The 22,169-nt window shown below is 40.7% G+C and overlaps 1 protein-coding gene across 1 annotated transcript in view; it reads left to right on the top strand.

Annotated features, from left to right (window-relative positions):
- LOC132816932 (DNA-binding protein RFX8-like) overlaps window positions 1-22,169 on the top strand; it is a 93,734-nt gene that overhangs the window by 49,935 nt on the left and 21,630 nt on the right. The window contains exons 10-11 of the mRNA XM_060826956.1: window positions 9,859-9,917; window positions 17,965-18,121. Of these exons, the coding sequence (XP_060682939.1) occupies window positions 9,859-9,917; window positions 17,965-18,121 (216 nt within the window). The remainder of the gene's footprint in view (window positions 1-9,858; window positions 9,918-17,964; window positions 18,122-22,169) is intronic.

Below are 22,169 nucleotides of genomic sequence, written 5' to 3'. Positions count from 1 at the left end.
TGATTGAGCCTAAACTCCACAATTCTGACTATCCCCAAACTTGGACTCCCTTGTTGGTCAAAATTTTATCGACCTCTATCCTAAAAATATGACTCTCAACCTGCTGAGAGGACAGAATTCTCCTCACCATCTCAAGTTCAACAACTCTATGTTTAAACTGTCCCCCTTCATTTGCTCGCCCATTAGGAGAAATATCCTTTCATCACTAGCTTGTCAGGCCGTCTCATTGGATATCACCTTGAACACCTTGTAATATAGCCAACAATCCTGGATGCTAAACTTCTCATTTAATGCCTCATGTAGGAGAGCATTTTGCTGATAGTGACCACAAGTTCCTCACCTTTACCATAGCCATGGAGAGGGATAGGGGCAGACAGTATGGGAGATATTTAATTGGGGAAGGGGAAATTATCTTGCTATTTGACAGGAGCTGTGGAGTATAAATTGGGAATAATTGTTCTACAGGAAAGGCAAAACAGAAATGTGGAGGCTGTTTAAGGAGCACTTGTTGCGAGTGTTGGAAAACTTTATCCCACTGAGACAAGCAAGGAATGGTAAGGTGAAGGAGCTTTGGATAACAAGAGCAGAGGAGTTCCTTGTCAAAAAGTAGAAGGAAGTTTACTTAAGGTTAAGGAAGCAAGCATCTGGCACAGCTTTAGAGGTTTACAAGGTAGCTAGGAAAGAACTCTAAATGGACTGAGGAGAGCTAGGAGGGGCCATGAAAAGGCTTTGGTGGGAAGGATTAGGGAAAACCGTAATGTGTTCCATACATACGTGAGGAATAAGAGAAAGATCATAGAGAGGGTAGGGCCAATCAGGGATAGTAGAGGGAACTTGTGCCTGGAGTCTGAAGAGGTAGGTGAGGCCCTAAATGATTTGTTGCTTCAGTTTTCACTAGAGAGAGAGACCTTGCTGATCATGAGAAAACCGTGGACCAGGTTAATAGCTTGAACAGATTGATATTAAGGAAGTGGATGTGCTCAGTTCTGGAAAGCGTCAAGGTAGAGAAGTCCCCAGGACTGGACCAGATATATTCAGGGTTACTACGGGAAGCGTGGATTGAATTGCTGCATTGCTGGTGATGATCTTTGCATCCTCATTCTCCACGGGAGGAGTAATAATTGAAGGGAGACGAATGTTGTTCTTCTGTTCAAGGGAATAGGGAAATTCCTGAGAATTACAGACCAGTCAGTCTTACATCTGTGGTGAGCAAGGTACTTGAAATGATTTTGAGAGATAGGACTTATGACTGTTTGGAAAAACATAGTTTGATTAAAGATAGTTAGCATGGTTTTGTGAGGAGCAGATCATGCCTCACAAGCCTTATTGAGCTCTTTGGGGACGTGACGAGACAAGTTCATGAAGGTTGAGCTATGGATGTGGTGTATATGGATTTCAGGAAGGTATTTGATAAGGTTCCCCAAGGGAGGCTCATTTAGAAAGTTAGGAGGGATGGGATACAGGGAAATTTTGCTGTCTAGATACAGAATTGCCTGGCCGAAAGAAGACAGAGAGTGGTAGTGGATGGAAAGTATTCTGCCTGAAGGTCGGTGACCGGTGGTGTCCCACAGGGATCTGTTCTTGGGCCTCTTCGTAGATTTTATAAATGACTTGGATGAAGAAGTGGGAGGGTGGATTAATAAGTATACCAATGACACAAAGGTTGGTGGTGCTGTAGCTAGTGTTGAGGGCTGTTGCAGGCTACAGCATGACATTGACAGGATGCAAAGCTGGGCTGAGAAGTGGCAGTTGGAGTTCACCCTGGACAAATGTGAAGGGATTCATTTTGAAAGATCAAATTTGAATGCTGAATACAGGGTTAAAGACAGGATTCTTGGCAGTGTGAAGGAACAGCAGGGTCTTAGGGTCTATGTACATAGATCCCTCAAGGTTGCCACCCAAGTTGATAGGATTGTGAAGAAGGCGTATGGCGTTCTGGCTTTCATTAACAGGGGTATTGAGTTTAAGAACCGCGAGGTTTTGCTGCAGCTCCATAAAACCCTGATTAGACTACACTTGGAGAGCTGTGTCCAGGAAAGATGTGGATGCTTTACAGAGGGTGCAAAGGAATTTACCAGGATGCTGCCTGGATTGCAGGACTTGTCTTATGAAGTGAGGTCGAGTGAGTTCTGGCTTTCCACACTGGAGAGAAGGAAGAGAGGTCACTTGATAGAAGCGTACAAGATAATGAGAGAAGATAACCAGAGACTTTTCCCTAGGGCAGAAATGGCTGTCACAAGGGGTCATAATTTTAAGGTGTTTGGAGGAAGGTACAGGGGAGATGTTAGAGGTAGGTTCTTTATGCAGAGAGTGGTGGGTGCAGTGGTAGTAGAGTCAGACACATTAAGGACATTTTTTAAATAACATTTTTATTAAGAAAAAATAGATTTTTAAATATTACAAATACAAAACAATGCAATTCAAAACAGTACAAAAATAGTACAAAACTAAACGCAAATACTAAAAAAAATTCCCCAACCTACCCACCTGTACGAATGTATAAACCTACGTAGAGAAATAACTCAGCCCAGCCAAACAAAACACTCATACATTCACAGTCCGGTAGGTCTACTTCCCCCAATCTGTGAGGCAACTGCAGTTTGGCTAATTTAATGAGGGGCTGTTTACAGTGCCAGATAAAGGAGCTGAACCAACCGTTCAGTCTCCTGAGTGTTTGTTTATTGAAAATCAGGGGGAGCATTTATATAGCGTATAGCAAACAAGGGAGACTATTCATCTTAATAAGCGCTATCCGACCCAACCATGAGACTGGAAGTGCATCCAATCTTTGGAGGTCTTGTTTAATTTTTTCAAATAATTGAGTCAAATTGGCTTTGAATAGCCAATCCAGAACTGGAGTAATGAATATGCCCAAATACACAAAACCCCCCTGTGACCACCTAAATGGGAATCTATAGTCACTCTCAAGAGCCAACTCTTTTGTAAGACCACCCATAGGCATAGCCTCTGATTTAGCAAAATTAACCTTATACCCTGAAAAAGCGCCAAATGTGTGAATGCATTGTATCAGGCAAGGCACTGAGACTGCTGGATTTGTCAAGAAAATTAGAACATCGTCTGCTTTCAGCTAGATCTTATGTAATTTTGATCCCACTTCTGGAGCTGATATATTGAAATCCCCACGAATGGCCTCTGCCAATGATTCAAACATCAACATAAAAAGTAATGGTGAAAGGGGACAGCCCTGCCAGCTGCCCCTAGAAATATTAAAATTGCTTGATCGTACCCTGTTGGTAATGACCGCCGCAAGAGGTACACTGTAGAGAACCTTTACCCATCTTATGAAAACTTCACCCAGCCCAAACTGGTCTAGAATATAGAAAAGGTACAGCCATTCAACTCGGTCAAATGCCTTCTCTGCATCTAAAGAAATCACCAATCCCTGTATTGACTGCTGTTAGCATGCTTAAATTATGTTAAGCAGTCTCCTAACATTCTTGGAGGATCTGTGACCCTTTATGAAGCCCATCTGATCCTCTTTAATAATAGGGGGTAACACAGTCTCCTGCCTTAACGCAAGAGCCTTAGAGAGGATCTTAAAGTCCACATTTAAGAGTGAGATGGGCCTGTATGAAGCACAGTCTTCCAGATCCTTCCCTTTTTTAAGGATAAGTGAAATACTGGCCTCTCTCAGAGATGGTGGGAGACAATCATGACTGTATGAATCATTAAACATATTCAGCACCAGGGCTGACAGTATACTTATAAATTCCTTATAGAATTCACTGGGAAGTCCATCAGGATCGGGCACCTTTCCACTCTGAAGCTGCCTCACAGCTTCCTGCACTTCTTGCTCTGATAATGGGGCATTGAGAAAGGACTGTTGTTCGGGAGTCACACCCAGGAGCTTCAGACCTCTAAAAAAGGATTCCATTTTGGCCATTTCCTCACAATTCTCAGACTGATATAACTTAGAGTGGAATCTCTAGAACGCCGCATTAATCTTTTTAGAATTAAATTGTAGGTTCCCAGACCCTTCCCTAATCACTGTAATGGTTTGTGGGGCACTTCTCTTTCTGGCAAGGTATGCTAAGTATTTGCCTGGCTTGTCACCATGCTCGTATAACCTTTGCTTTGCAAAAGCCAGCTCCTTCTTTGCCGTCTGCGTGAGCACGGAATTTAGTGTAGACCGCAGTGCCGTAATCCTCAGTAGTTTGACCAGTGAGGGTCTGTCAAAATAGGCCTTCTCGGCTGCCTTCAACCGCGCTTCAAGGAGACGTTGCTGCTCACCCTTCTGCCGCTTCCTACTGGTGGAATATGAAATAACTAACCCCCTGGCATAAGCTTTGGCAGTTTCCCAGAGAACAGATGAGCTATCAACCCAGCCTATGTTGATGTCTAGGAATGCCTGAAATTCCCTAGAGAAATACTCCACAAACTTACTGTACATGAGAATAAAGGAGTCCATTCGCCAGTACCTTGAATGCCCTGTAACATCCTTAATCTTAACCATGTGGTACACTGGAGCATGATCAGAGATGGCAATATTACCAATCATACAGAATGTCACCAGATCCAGGGTTACCACAGGGGTCAGGAAAAAAAAATCAATCCTTCTGTGGCATCTATGCTGATTGGAGAAAAATGTGAAATCCTTACCTGTAGGGTGGAGACGCCTCCAAACGTCCACCAACCCTAATTCCCCATACAAACCCAATAACCGTTTAGTTTGTGCAGAGGGTATCGAGGGACCTTTAGGCAACCTGTCTACTGTGGGGTTCATGAGGCAGTTAAAATCTCCCCCTATAACTTGAGACTTATCAGTTTAGAAAAAACATCTACCAAGAATTTAAGAGAATGAGTTGGGTGACAATAAACATTTAAAATGCCATATTCTTCCCCATTTATCAAGGCTCTAAGAATTGCAAACCTTCCATATGTGTCTTTAACACATTCCAACAATTTAAATGAGAGATTTTCCTAACCAACATAGCCACTCCCCTACTTCTGGTATTAAATGATGAAAAATAAACTCAGTCAAAACCATTCTGCTGTAATTTCAGATGCTCCTTGTCATCTAAATGTGTCTCCTGTAACAAAGCAATATCCACCTTCTCCTTTCTAAGACTCAAGAGTACCTTCTTCCTCCTAATTAGTGAGTGACTTCCCTTGATATTCCAGGTACACCGTTTAATCAAATCATTAGCCATAATCTTCAGCAATTACATTTAAATTCCAGAGAGGAGGAACCCGAACCACAAATTGCTGAGCCTTAGTGTCGCATGGTCCACCAAATATAAAAACTACATAAACTAAAACCACTACATTTAACAAACATACAAAATTATTAAAAATAAAAAACAATAAAAACCAGAAAACAAACCAACATATAAAGTGCCAATAGCACTGAGTAGGGAAACTCACCCCCTGCCCGGAGGGGGAACTACCCATTCCGAACTGCCCATAAATAGGCATCTAACCATCTCAACCACCTTCACTTCTCTCAACTAGAGCCGTATCGCAAGCACAAGCTAAAAAGAATAAACACCCCATAGAATATCAGTATGAATAAAAAAATTCTTTTATTAAAACAAAAGGGGCATAAATACCCCACCCATCCTTTGGTATGTCCTAACTTAGAAATTTAAAATGTACATCTCAACCACCGCTAGACATAGTTTGAACCAAATTATTATCCATAGAGGAAAAAAAAGGGGAAAAACAAAGCTCCAAACGGATTTCCTCCATTTCTTTTACAGAATGATAAATGCATACCCAAGCAACAATATTTATACATACTACAATTGTTTAAATTAAGTTAGTTTGTCCACAAAGTCTCTTGCCTTCTTCGATGTGTCAAAGAGATGCATGACCTGAAGCACTGCCGGATATCTCAGGGAGTACTGAATCCCAAGTTCCGTCAGTCTTCTCTTGACACCATCATTCGATTTTCGTTTCTGGATCACCACTGCTGAAAAGTCCTGAAAAAACATGATCTTAGACCCCTCATAAATTAGGGCCTTTGGATCCTTCCCCTGCAGTCTGGAAGCCTCCATGACTCTCTCCTTATCCCGGTAATGATGGAACCGCACCAGGAAAGGACAAGGGCATGGACCCAGACCCGACCTCCGTGCTGTGACCTGGTGAGCCCTCTCTATCTTCAATCCTCTCATGCCAGTTTCCAAGTCAAGGAATTTTGGAAGCCAATCTTCAACAAATTCCGCAGGCCGCTCACCTTCCTTACGCTCAGGCAGACCGATGATCTGAATGTTTTTTCTCCTGCCCCTGTTTTCAAGATTATCCACTTAGTCACGCAAATTACAAACCTGCGTCTTCAGGGCTTGGATCTCTTCCTTGAATGAATTGGCATCAGCTTCCACCACTGTGACCCTGTGATCCACCTCATCCGTCCTCTTCTCCAGGTCTCCCAGCTGCTGCTCATGCTTCTGCAGCATGAGAGAGACTGGAGCCAGCTTCTCTTCAATCTGTTTCCCCAACATCTCGCGAGATTTCGAGAGCTGGTTCACCAGGTCCTGGAGAGTAATCGGCTCCGAGGCTGCTGCAGGCTGAGCTGCAGGTCGGGCCTCAGATGCTCCTTCTCACTTTTTAGGCATTTCTGGACAGCTGAAAATACAGGTGAGTCAATTTTTAATTGTTTCTTGGGGCTCCACAATCTTTCCACTGCTCCTGCTGCGATGCGAAGCTCTGCAGTGTGATCTTCTCAGATCGCCGCCATCTTAGATCCTCCCACATTAGGGACATTTAAGCAACTGCTGGACAAGTACAATGATAGCAGTAAATTGAGGGATGCATATGTTAGATTTGTCTTAGATTAAAATAAGTACTCAACACCAAATCGTGGGCTGATGGTCCTGTACTGTGCTGTACTGTTCTATGTTCTATCTCCTTACCTACCACAGCACTAGCCTCTTAAGTTACTCGATGTACCATACCTCTTTCACTCAATCAGTAGCATGATACTTCCAGTCAGAACCTATACCTAAAGACCAGGAATTGCATATCACCCTCACACACCACTAATGCTGTCAGCCTCATAGTGACCTCTCACTCCTACTACATATCTTCAGCCATTCAACTATGCCATGGGTACATCACCCAGACTCAGTGCAACATGATTACTGACATTTTGCCCTCTATCATGGAGAACAAATTGACCCACAACAGAAAAGAGCAAATCAGAGCTGGCAGGGCACAAAGACCCTGCAATTCCTGTATTTTATGGAGCCCAGCATCACAAGGCTGTCCATCACAGGGCCTGTGCCATCCAATATGAAACAGAATGTTGAAGATGCTGGAATTTCCTTGTCTTATACACCTTCTTAATACCCAGCAGTACAAATCAGAATATAAAGTATGAATGACTAAAAGGTCAATTGGAACAAATAAATTTGCGCATGAGAGGAAGCTAGCTGCAAATGTAAAAAGAGATTCCAAAAGTTTCTATAAATACTTAAGAAGGAAAAATATAAGCAAAGTGAGTGTTGATCTGCCACAGAGTGAGAATAGGAAGTTAATAGTGGATAATAAGAAATTGTAGATTCAATGAACAAATATTTTGATTCTAACTTCACTATAAAACATTACAGCTATAGTTGTAGATCAGAAGGTGGATGAAAGAGAGGAACTTGGTGAAATTACAATCATAATGGAAGAAGTACTGAGCAAGCTGATGGAATTGCAGGCTCACAAGTCTCTGGATCTACATGGACTTTACTTGAGGCTTTTAAATGAGTTAACTAATGAGGTAGTGGTGTTAATGTTCCCAAATTTCCTAAATTCTGGAAAGTTTCCATCTGACTGCAAAGTAGCAAATATAACTCCTTTATTCAAAAAGAAAGGGAGGCAGAAAACAGGAACCAGCTATCCAGTTAGCTGGGAGGTGTTAGAATTGATCATTAAAGAGTTTATGGCTGGGCACTTAGAAACATTCACGGTGATCAGGAAGAGTAGCATGACTTTGTGAAAGGAAGTTCATGCTTAAAGAATTTATTGGAGTTTTTTGAAGGAGTAACATATGCTGTGGACAAAGAGGACACTATTGATGTACTGTACCTGGATTTTCAGAAGGAATTTGATAAGATACCACATGAAAGGTATACAGAACCAGTGTGATATTTCTCCGAAAAGTTAAATCAATACCAAAGAGAACCCTCCTTGTGGAGAAGGAAATGCTGGGATTATTACTGGCTGTTAAGTACACGTTGAAGCACATGTCCACCATTGATACAAGAAGACAGTGAGTTATGCTGTTCATGACCTCATGTGTGTGCAGAATAACTTTGAGATCATCATTTATGACAACTCATGATTTATCCTTGCGCGCACACGTGCTTGTGTGAGAGAGAGTTAGGTTTTATTTTATTCTTTGTCAATAATCTTTGCACTACAGATTTGTTTGAATACATTTGTTTTGGCAATAAATTATGTATCATTAAATAAAGACACCTGATTGCCTTGTTCAAAATGCTGAACCTGATATGGCCTAATATTGATATATTTGGCCATTTCACTGACCTGGTTAAATTTAAAATTTGTTGTAACCAGTGGAAGAATTTATAGAGGAAAAATGAGGTCAATCATACCATTCTCGTGAATTATTAGCTAATGTCCAAAGTGAACACTATAATTTAAAAGAAATTAAGGAAGGATTTGCTTGATATCTAGGGAAAATTCATTATCCAGCTGGAAAGTCTAATACAGATTCACCTGGATAGTCAAACCGTAACAGTCTATGAAAGATCATACTAAGAGATAGGCTTCTGGGAATAACTCCATTTAATTTAGGAATCTGGTTACTAGATCAGGTTTATCAAATCCTTAATTCATTGTATACGCTGGTAAGTTTATGAACATGAGTGTCACTTCCAGAAATGTTAGACACTCCTACTATTTACGGGAGTTATTAACTCCATTATTCCTTACAGGATATCTATAGCAAGACTGGAATTTATAATACCCACTTCTGTTTCCCTGGTTTCCTTATCTCTCAATTTCTGACTATTCAATCATTTCTCCTACATTGCCAGCTGTCTAAAGTTGATTGCTTCCTCAAAAACTGGACATCTTCCTTGCAAATTCTCTATCACCTTCCTTCTCAAAACATGGTCTTTAACCTATCTTTTTCTCCAACCTATGTTCCAACCTTAATATCCTTCTTCACCTTTAAAACTTTCACATTGTTGTGTTGTCCTGTGTCCATCTGTCACAAAATACAGTCGTTCACATTCTATTAAGCAAAAGAAAGGTTCCACTTTTTTTTTAGTTCTCAGTTGCTTATATTAGCTCTTAATTATTGTTTGAAATATCACTATTGTTTCAAAATACCATTATCCCTTTCCACTTTTAATCATAAAACTTTATTTTAATATGCAATGTCAAATTATTATGAAAGAAACTGATAAAATGCTGCACCTAACTTATAATGTTACTCATTTTTATAATTGCGTTTTATTATTGACAAAACATTAAACTTAAATCACACCTTTGCAACTTATGTAGTACACTGGAGAACTACCAATGTGTGATTCAGCAGCCATTTGCCATTAGGAAAAAAAGTCTTAGACAGCCTATTATGGAAAAAGTGCATGGCAAATTCTTTAAAGTTGTCACCTTCATTTGATCTACTACCGTACTATAACTATTAGAAAATCTTAAAATATTCATAGCTACAAAAAAGTGGCCTAGAAAGAGATTACAAAGTCCAACACTTGAAATTAGTAGATATTGTGAAACAATGCTATATTATGTCACGTCAAAGCATTATCTTGTTTTTAAAATCTGATGAAGTACATGGATTTACAAATTTTAGATGAATAATGTATTTATTTTTTATTTTGTATGCAAATATTTATCTGACATGACTCTTAAATTTCTCAGCAGCAAATATGTTTGTCAATCGACTGAGACGAAGAACTTGTATTTGCAACCTAGCAAAGGTAAGCTTGACATAATCCAGGGAATAGTTTGTCAGTATAGATGCATTAAATATAAAATTCCTGTAATTTAAGACTAGATATAAAATCAGTTTCATGTCATGGTAATCATTTAATATTATTTAATCTCTTGCTTTTTTGTCACATTTTCTTCTTCCTTTTCATTTACATATTGTATTGCTAACTCCTAGCAAATAGATAAATAACCATCCAATTTCTAACAGTGGTAGCCTTATTAAAGCATCCCAACAAAATGCACGATAGATTTTTACTGCTTGTTAGTGAGTAGGGAATTGGGTTGTGTTTCCTAGTATTGCATTGAGAAGGGTTTTTCATGTACAGCCCAAACAAGAGAGGCCTGTCTAGGTTGAAATAAGCTGACAAGGACTCCTGGGATGTATTTAACAGGTTGTTGGAATTTGGCAACATTTCTTAACTATATACAAGTAAATACTAAGTAAATACAAGTGAACTAAGGAATAGCTTACACAAAGAACCATCTAGAATCTTCTTCTAAGCTTCTAGTGGTGCATGATCTGACATCACTGAAGATGTTGTTTCCATCTTTACTGTTAATGCTTTACATTCCATCTTTTGTAAGACACATTATCAAAAGTCTTCTGGAAGTTTAGACATCCTGTATCGACAGGATCCCCATTATCCATATTGTTCGTTACATCTTTGAAGAACTTTGGAAATTAGTGAAACATGATTTACTCTCCATAAAATCATGATTCTGATGGATTGTGTTTTGACTTTACAAATACCCTGTTATGACTTCCTTATGAATGGATTCCAACAATTTCCCAATGACACTTTTTAAACTCATTGTTTTGTAGTTTCCTACCTTTTACATCCCCCCTTTTTAAATAAAGGCACTATATTAGCATCTTTCCAATTCACTGGAACCTTTCCCACATCCGAGGCATTTTAGAATATTATAACCAATGGATCCATTATCTCTGCTGGCACTTCCTTTCCAATCATAGAATGTAGACCATCAAGCCCAGAGGTCTTGTCTGCCTTCAATCTCAATAGTTTGCTCAATACTTTTTCTCCAGTGATCATAGTTGTTCTGAGTTCCTCCCTTTCTTTAACATACTCTGCGTACCTGTTACTCCTCGGGATGGTACAAGTGTCCTCCAGAGCAAAATATTAATTTTGTGAATCTATTCCTAATTGTGAAAGGCTCAAGAACAAGAACGACATGAATTTAAGGTGGTTGGCAAAAGATTCAATGGCAACATGAAAGAAATCTCTTTTTGCACACAGACAGTGATTAGGATCTAGATGCACTGCTTACAGAATGATTGTAGAGTACTTAGTCTGGACAGGCATAGAGTGCAGCATCCTGCACCCAGGCTGAACTGAAGCAGTTCATCGACTTTGCCCACAATTTCCACCCTACCCTCAAATTCACTTGGTCCATCTCAGACACCTCCTTCTTCTTTCTTGACTTCACCATTTCCATCTTCAGCGACAGTCTCCAGACGGACATCTACTACAAACATACAGACTCCCATTACTACCTGGACTACACCTACTCCCACCCACTATCTAGCAAGAACTCCATCCCATTCTCCCAATTCCTCCACCTCCATCGCATCTGGTCCGACAAGGAGACATTCTACTCCCAAGCATCCCAGATGTCCATCTATTTTGAACAACATGCTTTTCTTCCCTCCGTCATCCAGACAGCCCTCCACCGCACCATCTCCATTCCCTGTTCCACCGCTCTAAAACCCCTCCTGCCAATTCAATAAAAACAGAGACCCCCCTTGTCATCACCTACCACCCCACCAGTCTCCACACCTAACAAATCATCCTCACAACACATCTGCCAACTCCAAATAGATCCCACCACCAAGACCATCTTCCCCTCCCCACCCTTATCTGCTTTCTGCAAGGACCGTTTCCTCTGACAGTCCTTGATTCATGCCAGCCCGCCACCGAACCCCTAGGTACCTTCCCCTGCAACTAGAAAAGATGCAAAAACAGAGATGCAAAACTCACCTCCATCCAGGCCCCACACGGTCCTTCCAGGTGAGACAGAGGTCATCTGCCTCTTTTCCAACTTAGTTTACTGTATCAGGTGCTCCCGATATGGTCTTCTCTACATCGGGGAGACCAAACAAAAACTTCGGGAACGGTTCACTGCCCATTTCAATTCCCCAACCACTCCCTTTCTGACATGACCATCCTTGGCCTCCTCCATTGCCAAATCAAACCACAGTGCCTATTGGACGAACAACACTTTACCTTCCGCCTAGACAGCCTACAGCCCGGAGGGGTCAATATTGAGTTCTCCAATTTCAAATAATCTCTCTCCCCAACCCCGACTCCCTTCCCAGGCCCTCACCCTCCCTGCCACTGCTCTCTGCCATCAACTGGATTTATTCCTCCCATTGACCAACCAGATTGTACCCTCTATCTGCCTTAATTTATCCCTTCTTCACCACCCTGGCCCCACCTCCCCTTTTATCTGCAGCTCCCCCCATACCCCACACCCAGTCCTAGAGAAGTCGAAATGTTGACTTCTGCACATCCTGATGCTGCCTGACTTGCTGTGTTCTTCCAGCCTCCTGCCTGTCTACTGACAAAATGATTGTGGTAGGTTTGATCAAGGCTTTCAAGAGGGAATTAGTTTGTATTCATGGCTATGGGGAGAAGGTGAAGTTGCACAGGTAAGTTGTTGCCAATGGAAAACCAACACAGAAGTGTCAGGACAAATGTTTTGAGCAACTATTTTGAAGGAAATGGCATTGAAGGGCATGGATAAGTTAAATAGGCAAGGTCTTTTCCCCAGGTGGGGGAGTCCAGAACTAGAGGACATAGGTTTAGAGTGAGAATGGAAAGATTTAAAAGGGACCTAAGGGGCAACCTTTTCGTGCAAAGTGTAGTGTGTGTCGGGAATGAACTGCCATAGGAATTGGTGGAGGCTGGTACAATTACAACATTTAAAAGGCATCTGGATTGGTATATGAATAGCAAAGGTTTTAGACGGATATGGGCCAAGTGCTGGCAAAGGGGACTAGACTAATTTAGGATATCTGATTGGCATGGACGAGTTGGAATGAAGGATCTGTATCCGTGCCACACATCTCAATGATTCTACGACTCAACGTGACGACCATCAGAAGTTTTAAAACTCCTGCAGTGCTATCTCAATGTTTTCACAGCTTGATTCCTGACATTGACTCCATGGTTAAGTGCACCAACTGCCTTTGGACTGTGTGCGTGGAGGGTTACTTCCTTTCCATATAGGAGCCATCTTGAGTCTTCTTCACTTCAGTGTAAGTTTCTTAAACACTGAAGCCCACTATACCTGTTTTGCTAGTCCTTACTCATTCTCAGACTAGATTCTTGTTGCCTACAAGTGCCAGTATCTGTTCTGTTCCAGCCACAATACAACTCCTCTTTAAGCAATGCAGGTTAATCTGAAGTGGTGGTTGTCACACACTTTACACTTCCAGCCAACCAACAGCATTGTTAGACCATTGTCTGGACAGAGAAGTCATTCAGAATTGACATATTGCCTGCATTACAATCAACCATGCATCATGATTCCTGTGCCTATTGTCAGAAAATATCAACTAAGCTCCATTATGTTTAATTTGAATGTATTTATCAATAGAGTCATAGAGCCCTACAGCACAGAGCAGCCCCTTTGGCCCAAACTGGTCCAAACTGACCAAAATGTCCATCAATGCTAAACCCATTTCCCTGCACTTGGCCCATATCCTTCTAAATCTTTCCTATCTATGTATTTGTCCAAATGCCTTTTAAATGTTGTTATTGTACCCAACTCAACCAGTTCCACCGGCAACTCATTCCACATGCATACCACCCTCTGTATAAAAAAAAGTTGCCCCTCAGGTTCCTTTTTATTCTTTGCCCTCTAACCTTAAACTGGTGCCCTCTAGTCATTGATTGTCCAATCCTTGGAAAAAGACTGATTTTCATTCACGCTATCCATGCCTCTCATGATCTTATACACTTCTATAAGATCTCCCCTCAGTCTCCTATGCTCTAAAGAAAAAAGTCCTAGTTTGTCCAACCTCTCTCAATAACTCAGACCCTTGAGTCCTGGCAATATCCTTGTAATATTCTTTCTGCACTCTTTCCAGTTTAATAACATCCTTCCTATAGCAAGGTGACTAAAACTGAACACAATACTCCAAGTGCAGCCTCACCAACATTTGGTATAACTGCAGCACAACTTCCCAATTTCTATACTCATGCCCTGAATGATGAAGGCCAGTGTGCCAAAAGCCTTCTTCACTGCCCTGTCTAACTGTGATTCCATTTTCAGAGAACCATGCACCTGAACTCCCAGATCCCTCTGTTCGACTATACTACTTAAGGCCCTACTTTCACCATGAAACTCCTGCCTTGATTTGACTTTCCAAAATGCAAGACCTCACACTTATCTATGTTAAATTCCATTTGCCATTTCTCGACCCAATTCCCCAGCTGATCAAGTTGCTGCTGCAATTTCTGGTCACCTTCCTCATTGTCCACAATATCTCCTATTTTAGTGTCAGCTGCAAACTTACTAATCATGCCTTGTATATTCACATACAAATCATTGATAATAGATTAAAAAAAACAGTAATGGGCCCAGCGCCAACCCCTAACACAGGAGAAATTTTCATTGAGGACCTCACCCATCTCCTGCAGTTCTATACATACATGTCCACTTTAGTCCTGAGGGGTCCTATTCTCTCTACAGTTATTCTATTTTCCTTTAATATATTTAAAGAATCTCTTTGAATTCACCCTAATCGCCTCAGCCAAGGATATCTTGTCCCCCCTTTTCACCCTCCTGATCTCCTTCTTCAGTAAAGTCCTGTATACCCTATGTACCTTCAGAAATTCCCTTGATCCCAGCTGCCTGTGCCTATACCATGCCTCCTTTTTTCTAGTCACAGCCTCAATATCTCTTGTCATCCAGCGCTCCCTATTCCTGTCAACCTTGCCTTTCACCCTCACAGGAACATATGGGCCTTGAATTCTAGTTATCTCACTTTTAAAGGCCTCCCACTTGCCGGAGGTCCCTTTGCCATCAAACTCGTCCAATCAACCCCTGCACACACCTGTCTAATTCCGTCAAAATTAACCTTCACCCAATTTAGACCTTGAACCTGTGGACCAGTTTTGTCCCTTTCCATAACTATGTCAAAATTAATAGATCTGTGGTCACCGGTCCCAAAGTACTCCCTCCACTGTCACCTACGTCACCCGTCCTGTCCTATTTCCCAAGAGTAGGTCGAGTTTTGCCCCTTCCCGAGTAGCACCCTCTATACACTGCTTGAGAAACTTTTCTGAACGCATTTAACAAATTCCACCCCATCTAAGCCCTTTGGGCGGCACGTTGGCTCAGTGATTAGCACTGCTGCCTCACAGCACCAGGGACCCAGGTTTGATTCCAGCCTCGGGTGAATGTCTGTGTGGAGTTTGCACATTCTCCATGTATCTGCGTGGGTTTCCTCTCATTCTCCATACATGTATAGGTTAGATGAATTGCCCATGGTGTTCATGTTTGTGTAGGTTAGGTGCATTAGTCAGGGGTAAATGTAGGGGAATAGGTCTGGGTGGGTGATTCTTCAGAGGGTCGATGTAAACTTGTTGGGCCAAAGAGCCTGTTTCCACATTGTAGGGATTCTATCTGAATGTCCGGCGGTGCCAGTCTATGTGAGGAAAGTTAAAATCCCCTTCAATGGCAACCCTATTGCTCCTGCAAGTCTCCCCAGTCTCCCAGTATGGAATATCTACTTTTACTTTCTACCAGTATTTGTCTCCAGAAGTTACTGGTGGTTGAATATATGACAATTGTAAAGCTCCAGATTTGAAGAACACAAACTATGATATATCTTACTTTGCTGTAAGTTTAGTCTAAATTCTTACTGAAGTTTAAGTTCACAACTAATCAAAATCCTCTGTGATTAATTTTATGTGAAATCATGATGACACTGAGGCATGGATTTTTCTGTTTTGGGAGCTATTTTGGCAGTACTATCCATACAAACAAACAAAATAGGAACAGGAGTAAGCTATTTGGTCCCTCAAGCTGCTCCACTATTCAATAAAGTCATGGTGATCTGATTGTGGCCTCGACTCCACTTTCCTAACTACTCCCTATATCCTTTGGCTCCCTTGTCAATCAGCAATTTATCTACCTCAGCCTTTAAAGCTTTCAATGGTCTTGGTTCACTGCTCTCTATGAGTAAGATAATTCCTCAGATCAAGACAGAAAATAAATTTTCGCATCTTCATTGTAAATAGGAGACCTCTTACTTTTAAACCCTAATTCTAGTCTTTCCCAGAAGGGAACATTCATTCAATATCCACTCTGTCAATTCCCCTGAGGATCTCACATTTTTAATAAGATCACCACTCAATTTACTTAAAACCAAGGTGTGCAGGCCCAACTTGTCCATTATTTCCTCATGAGATAACTCCTCCATCTCAGGACCCAACTGAGACAATCTTTTCTGAACTGCTTGTTATGTTATTATATCTTTCCTCATGTGAGGAAGCCATATCTGTAATTGGTATTGCAGATGTGGTCTCACCAATACCATATACAATTGTAGAAAATTTCCTTACTTTTATAATCCACTCCTTTTGCAACAAATGAAAATATTTGTTTGACTTCCTAATTACTTGCTATACCTACTTATTACATTTTTTGTGATTCATGTAGCAGGATACTCATATTTCCTATACCACAGAATTATGCAATATGTTTTCACTTGAATAATTTACTGCTTTCTATTCTTCCTGCCCAAAATAGACCAGTTCATATTTTCCCACATTATACATCATGTACGAATTTATTGCCCACTTACTTAACCTAAGACCCTTTGTAAACACATATGCCATCCTCACAATTTACTTTCCTACCTATTATTGATATATTAAAAAAATTAGCAACCATATATTCATCTTCGTTCATAGATGACTTTCATCCAAGTCAATTAGAGAGATGATATTTGGTACCACCACCTGCAAGTTCTCCTTCAAGCTATTCACCATCCAGACTTGGAAATATAGCACTGCTCCTTCATTGTTATCAGGTTAAAATTCTGGAATTTCCTCCCTAATGGAATTGTGCGTCATCCTATAGCACGTAGATTGCAACTGTTCAAAAAGGCAGCTCACCACCACTTTCTCACGCGCAGATAGGATGGGCAATAAATGCTGGCCAGGCAAAGATGGCCACATCCCACAAATGAATAAAAAAATTATGTTGTACAGATTAAAAATAGGACTGAAGCCCCGGCATTGTTGCTTGTGGCAGTTCACTGGCTACAGCTTGCCAACCCAAAATGATCAACTCATCCAAATTCACTGTTTCCTTGGAGCTAGCCATTCCTTGATCAATGCCAATGTATTACAACATACACCAATGAGAGACTCAAAAGAGAAGAAATACCTTAGAAGTCGAAACAAGACCTGTCACCAAGGCCTTATCAAATAAGTCTGAACCATCAGGGAGATTACTACAACACATGAAGAGCTTATGCTCAAAACGTCGACTCTCCTGCTCCTCGGATGCTGCCTGACTGGCTATGCTTTTCCAGCACCACACATTTTGGCTAGATTACTACAACAATCTTCTGCTCAGAGTATTCCCTGCTGCTTTGTAGGATCTACTACCACCTGCACTGTGATTTTGGGAAGTGGGAGTATGTAAATCTACCAAAAATTATAGACAATGAGCAGGTCACGTGTTGGAACAGTAGACAGAATGTGAACTGGCAATCCTAACAGGGAGAGTGAAATTTCAGTCAGCCAGTGAACATTTCAGTCAGCCAGCCTTAATGTTTACCTTTCAAGACATTCTCTATTTCCATCCCACCCAATTTTGGACAAGATCTTCAAGAAGACTTCCTCCCAAATGCCAAGCTGGCTGATTATGCATACCTTGTTGACTTAATCTTCACCTAAAACTTTGAAGAAAGCAATATTATTGATCAAAATTACAACAGCAAATGAAATTACACACATCATTTGAAACATATTCATGTTTTGTTTTCTATTTTAGAGCATGCACATAGTTTTGAATAATCATAGAATGGTCAGCACCTTAAGAACTGACCTCCGTTCTATTATTAGTCAGGGGCTGTTGAATATCCCCAGTAAATCCACAAAATCATTCAAGTGTTCACTGCAAGAAATAGGCTGCAGTTTTGAATGGAAATGTAAGTACTTACATTGTTTTTGCTTGACTCCTCAAAGAGGTTTCAATATATAATTTATATAAATTTGCTTATAATAGAAAGGCAGTTATAAAATGTACAAGTGAAATTTCACACAGATCATAGTAGTTACATACGTAAGATCATTATTGTGAATATAAATGACTGTATGATAATAAATTATATAAATAGAGAAGAATTAAGTCTATGTTGATGATTTTTAAGAAAATAAATAGAATTGATGAATTCCATCTTTATTTTAAAATTAATAAGTTAAAATTCCCCCTGGTGTTATTTTAAATGGGCTTGCATCCAATAAATTGGCTTGCATCAAATTTTGTAACACATTTATCACATTTCACTGTTTTATTGGCTTTTCAGGGAAAATAAAAGTATATATTTAGTTGACATGTTCTAAAATGCACAGTGAATTTGCACAAGTTTAATAAAGAAGGTCATAAATTGCAGGCAATTGCAAAAAGGTGTTAGAACCAGACATGGATAATATTACCCAGATTGACCAGAAATAATAAGGGAGGCATTAGCTCATCTCAAACTTCTCAAACAAACCTTTCTTACCATAGATGGAATCCTGTTGAACTATATAAAGCTAATATAAAGTACAAGGTAGGTGTTTGGTTAACAGTTGGTCTGGTCAACACCCACGTGCATAGTTAGCTTTTGTTAAAGGTTGAGAGTGCTTTTGCTGAGGCAGGTTCAAAATTACTGAGCTTGGGGGGAGATAAAAACACTGGGTTGAGAGGTTTATTATAAAATTACTAGGGATTTATATAAACATGGCATGGGATGGTGTTATAAAATTATTGGGAGTTATAAAAACACTGAGCTGAGGTGTTTGTTATAAAATAACTGGAAGATTCCATAATCACTGTACTGGAGGGGTTGTTGTAAAATTACTGTGGGTATATAAACACTGGTCTGGAGTTGTTGTTATAAGATTACTGGAGATTATACAATCACTGGACTGGAGAGGTTGTTATAAAATTAGCCCGTGTATTTAAACACTGGGCTGGAGTTGTTATAAAATTACTGGTATTATATAAACATGAGGCTGGAGGGGTTGTTATAAAATTACAGGGAATTATATAATCACTAGTTTTAAGGGGTTATTATAAAATTACTGGGGATTATATGAACACTGGGCTGGAGGGGCTGTTATAAAATTACTGGGGATTATATAAACACGAGGCTGGAGGGATTGTTATAAAATTACTGGGGATTATATAAACACAAGGCTGGAAGGGTGGTTATAAAATTACTAGGGGTGATATAAACACTGGACTGGGATAGGGAAGTGTCCATGCAGCCGCAAAAGCAATAGGAGCTTCGATGGCCGATCTGTGCAGCCAATACTAGGGCCCCTTCTGAGTGCCCAAAGACCCTGTTCGGCAGCAGCCAGCAGATGGGAGGAGCAATACTCAGACCTTGGTCCTGGGAACTGTGTGTTGGAGAGGCCAAGCAGAATATGAGCAAAGGTCAGTTAAGAGGGTGCAGGCAAGGGAGGGAGGTCGGCAGGCATTTATGTGCTCAGATGGTTATAGGCCAGGTTTTCACTACCATCTTGAAAGTGTGCTAGTACAGTCTTTGGCCACAACATCAGACCTGACACCAAACTCATGATCTACGGAGTTGTAGTGATTCCCGCCCTCCAGTATGGCTCTGAGGCATGGACAGTCGACAGCAGACACTTCAAGGCACTCAAGCAATTTCAACAACAGTGCCTGTGCAAGATCCTGTGAAACTGTTGGGAAGAAAGATCTACCAACATCTGTGTCCTTTATCAGGCCAACATCCTCAGGATCGAACACTGGCCACCCTAGATCGGCTGCGATGGGCTGGGTATGTCATCGACATGACCAACATAAGACTCCCCAAGCAGGTGCTCTACTCCCAGTTTTGAAACAACAGGTGAGCCCCAGGTTTCAGTGATACCCTCAAAGCCTCACTGGCGGAGTGTGGCATTCTCACAGATACCTGGGAATCACTCGCCCAAGACTGGCCAAAGTGGAGGAGGAGCATCCAGGAAGACATCTAGTAATTCAAGAGTTGCCATTGGGAAAAAGCAGAAGCCAGGGGAAAACAGCGTAAGGAGCCTGCTGCCACACCAATGTCCCACCCACGTTTTCCCACAACCACCTTCTGCCTCAAGTGTACTGGAGCCTGTGGAAGCTGCATCAGTCTGTACAGATACCTATGGACTCACCCTGAGAGTTGGAGTTATCCTGTCTGCGAGGGACCACCAATGGTGATGATGATGAGGCAGGTTCAGAAGTCAGAAATCCAGCTGGAACAATTTGAATACCTCTTACAAAATCATTAGCGCATCGTATTGTGTCATGCTCTGTATTTGATCTGTTCCATTAAATACATTTTGCCAAATGAAATAAGTGAATTTGATCAGAGAAACAGAAAATAGGAGCTGGAATTAGGCCATTTAGCCTTTCAAGCCTATTCCACCATCAATATGATCATGGTTGGTCTTCCAAATCAATACCCTGTTTCTGTATTCCCCTCATACCCTTTGATCCCTTTAGTCCAATACCTAACTAATTTGTGAAAACACTCAATGTTTGGGTTTCAACTGCTTTTCGTGATAGAAAACCACAAGCTCACTACTCTGTGGGTGAACAAATTTAACAATATAAAAACTGAGAACAAGAGCTTATTTAAATATGTAAAAAGGATGAGGGGTCAAAATAAACATAGGCCCCTTAGAAAATTAGCCTGGGGAAATAGTTATCACGAACAAAGAAATAGCAGAGAAACTAAACAGATACTTTCCACTAATACCAAAGATTGAACCTGCCTCATCTCAATCATCACCATCATTAGAGAAGTAGTATTAAATAAACTAATGGGGCTACAGGCAGATAGGACCCCTGACCCTGGTGGCTTACATCCAAGGAGTAGGATATTCCAAAAAGAGAAGCTACAGAGATAGGGCATGCATAGGTTGTAATTTTCCAAAAGTCCATGGATTCTGGAAAAGTACTGGAGGATTGGAAAACTGTCAATGTGACACTTTATTCAAAAAGAGAGGCAAAAGTAGTAGGCTAATTAGTTTAATGTCTATTGTTGGAAAAATGTTGGAATCAATTATTGAGGAACTATTAACAGAACATTTTAAAACATTATAATCTAATCCACCAGAATCAATATGGTTCCATGAAAGGCAAATCATGTCCACAAATTTACTAGACTTTTTAGAGGAAGTCTCAACCACAGCAGAACCAGTCAATGTGTTTATTTAGACTTCTAGAAGGTGTTCAACAAGGTATCTCATAAAAGGTTAAGTCATAAGATAAGACCCGAAGATGTTGGAGGTAGAATATTGGTGTGGATATAAAACTGGGTACTGAGCCGGAAACAGCAAGTGGGGACAAAAGGGATTTTTTTCAGATTGGCAATCTGCCACCAGGGGAGTTCCACAGGGATCGGTGTTGGGGATGTAATTGTTTACAATACATATTAATGATTTGGAGGAAGAAAGCTAATGTACTGTAGCCACATATGCAGAGGATACAAAAATAGGTGGAAGGGCAAGTTGCAAAGAGGATACAAATAATTTATGGAGAGATATTGATAGGTTAATTAAATGGGCAACAAGTTGGCAAGTGGACTATAATGTGGGAAAATGTAAAGTTGTTGATTTTGCAAGGGGGAGAATAAGAACAGAGTAGTTTTTAAATGGAGAAAAACTGCAGAAAGCTGTAACACAAAGGCACTTAGCGGTACTTGTATATGAAACACAAAGTTAGCACACAGGTGCAGTCTAACTAACTGTACAAAATCCTGGTGAGATCATATCTGGGGTACTGTAACAATTTTGGTCCCCTTATTTAAGGAAAGATATCATTTCATTGTAGGCAGATCAGGGATTATTCACTGGGATGATCCCTGGTTGCAAGGATTGTCTTATGAACAAAGGTTTAACAGATTGGGATTCGACTCACTGGAGTTTAGGTGATTTCAATGAAATTTATAGGATTCTGAAGGGTCTTGACAGGGTAAATCCTGAGAGGATGTTCCT

The sequence above is a fragment of the Hemiscyllium ocellatum genome, chromosome 6 (genome assembly GCF_020745735.1).
Source record: "Hemiscyllium ocellatum isolate sHemOce1 chromosome 6, sHemOce1.pat.X.cur, whole genome shotgun sequence".
Taxonomy (NCBI): Eukaryota; Metazoa; Chordata; class Chondrichthyes; order Orectolobiformes; family Hemiscylliidae; genus Hemiscyllium; species Hemiscyllium ocellatum.
This window is presented reverse-complemented; position numbering and strand designations above follow the sequence as displayed.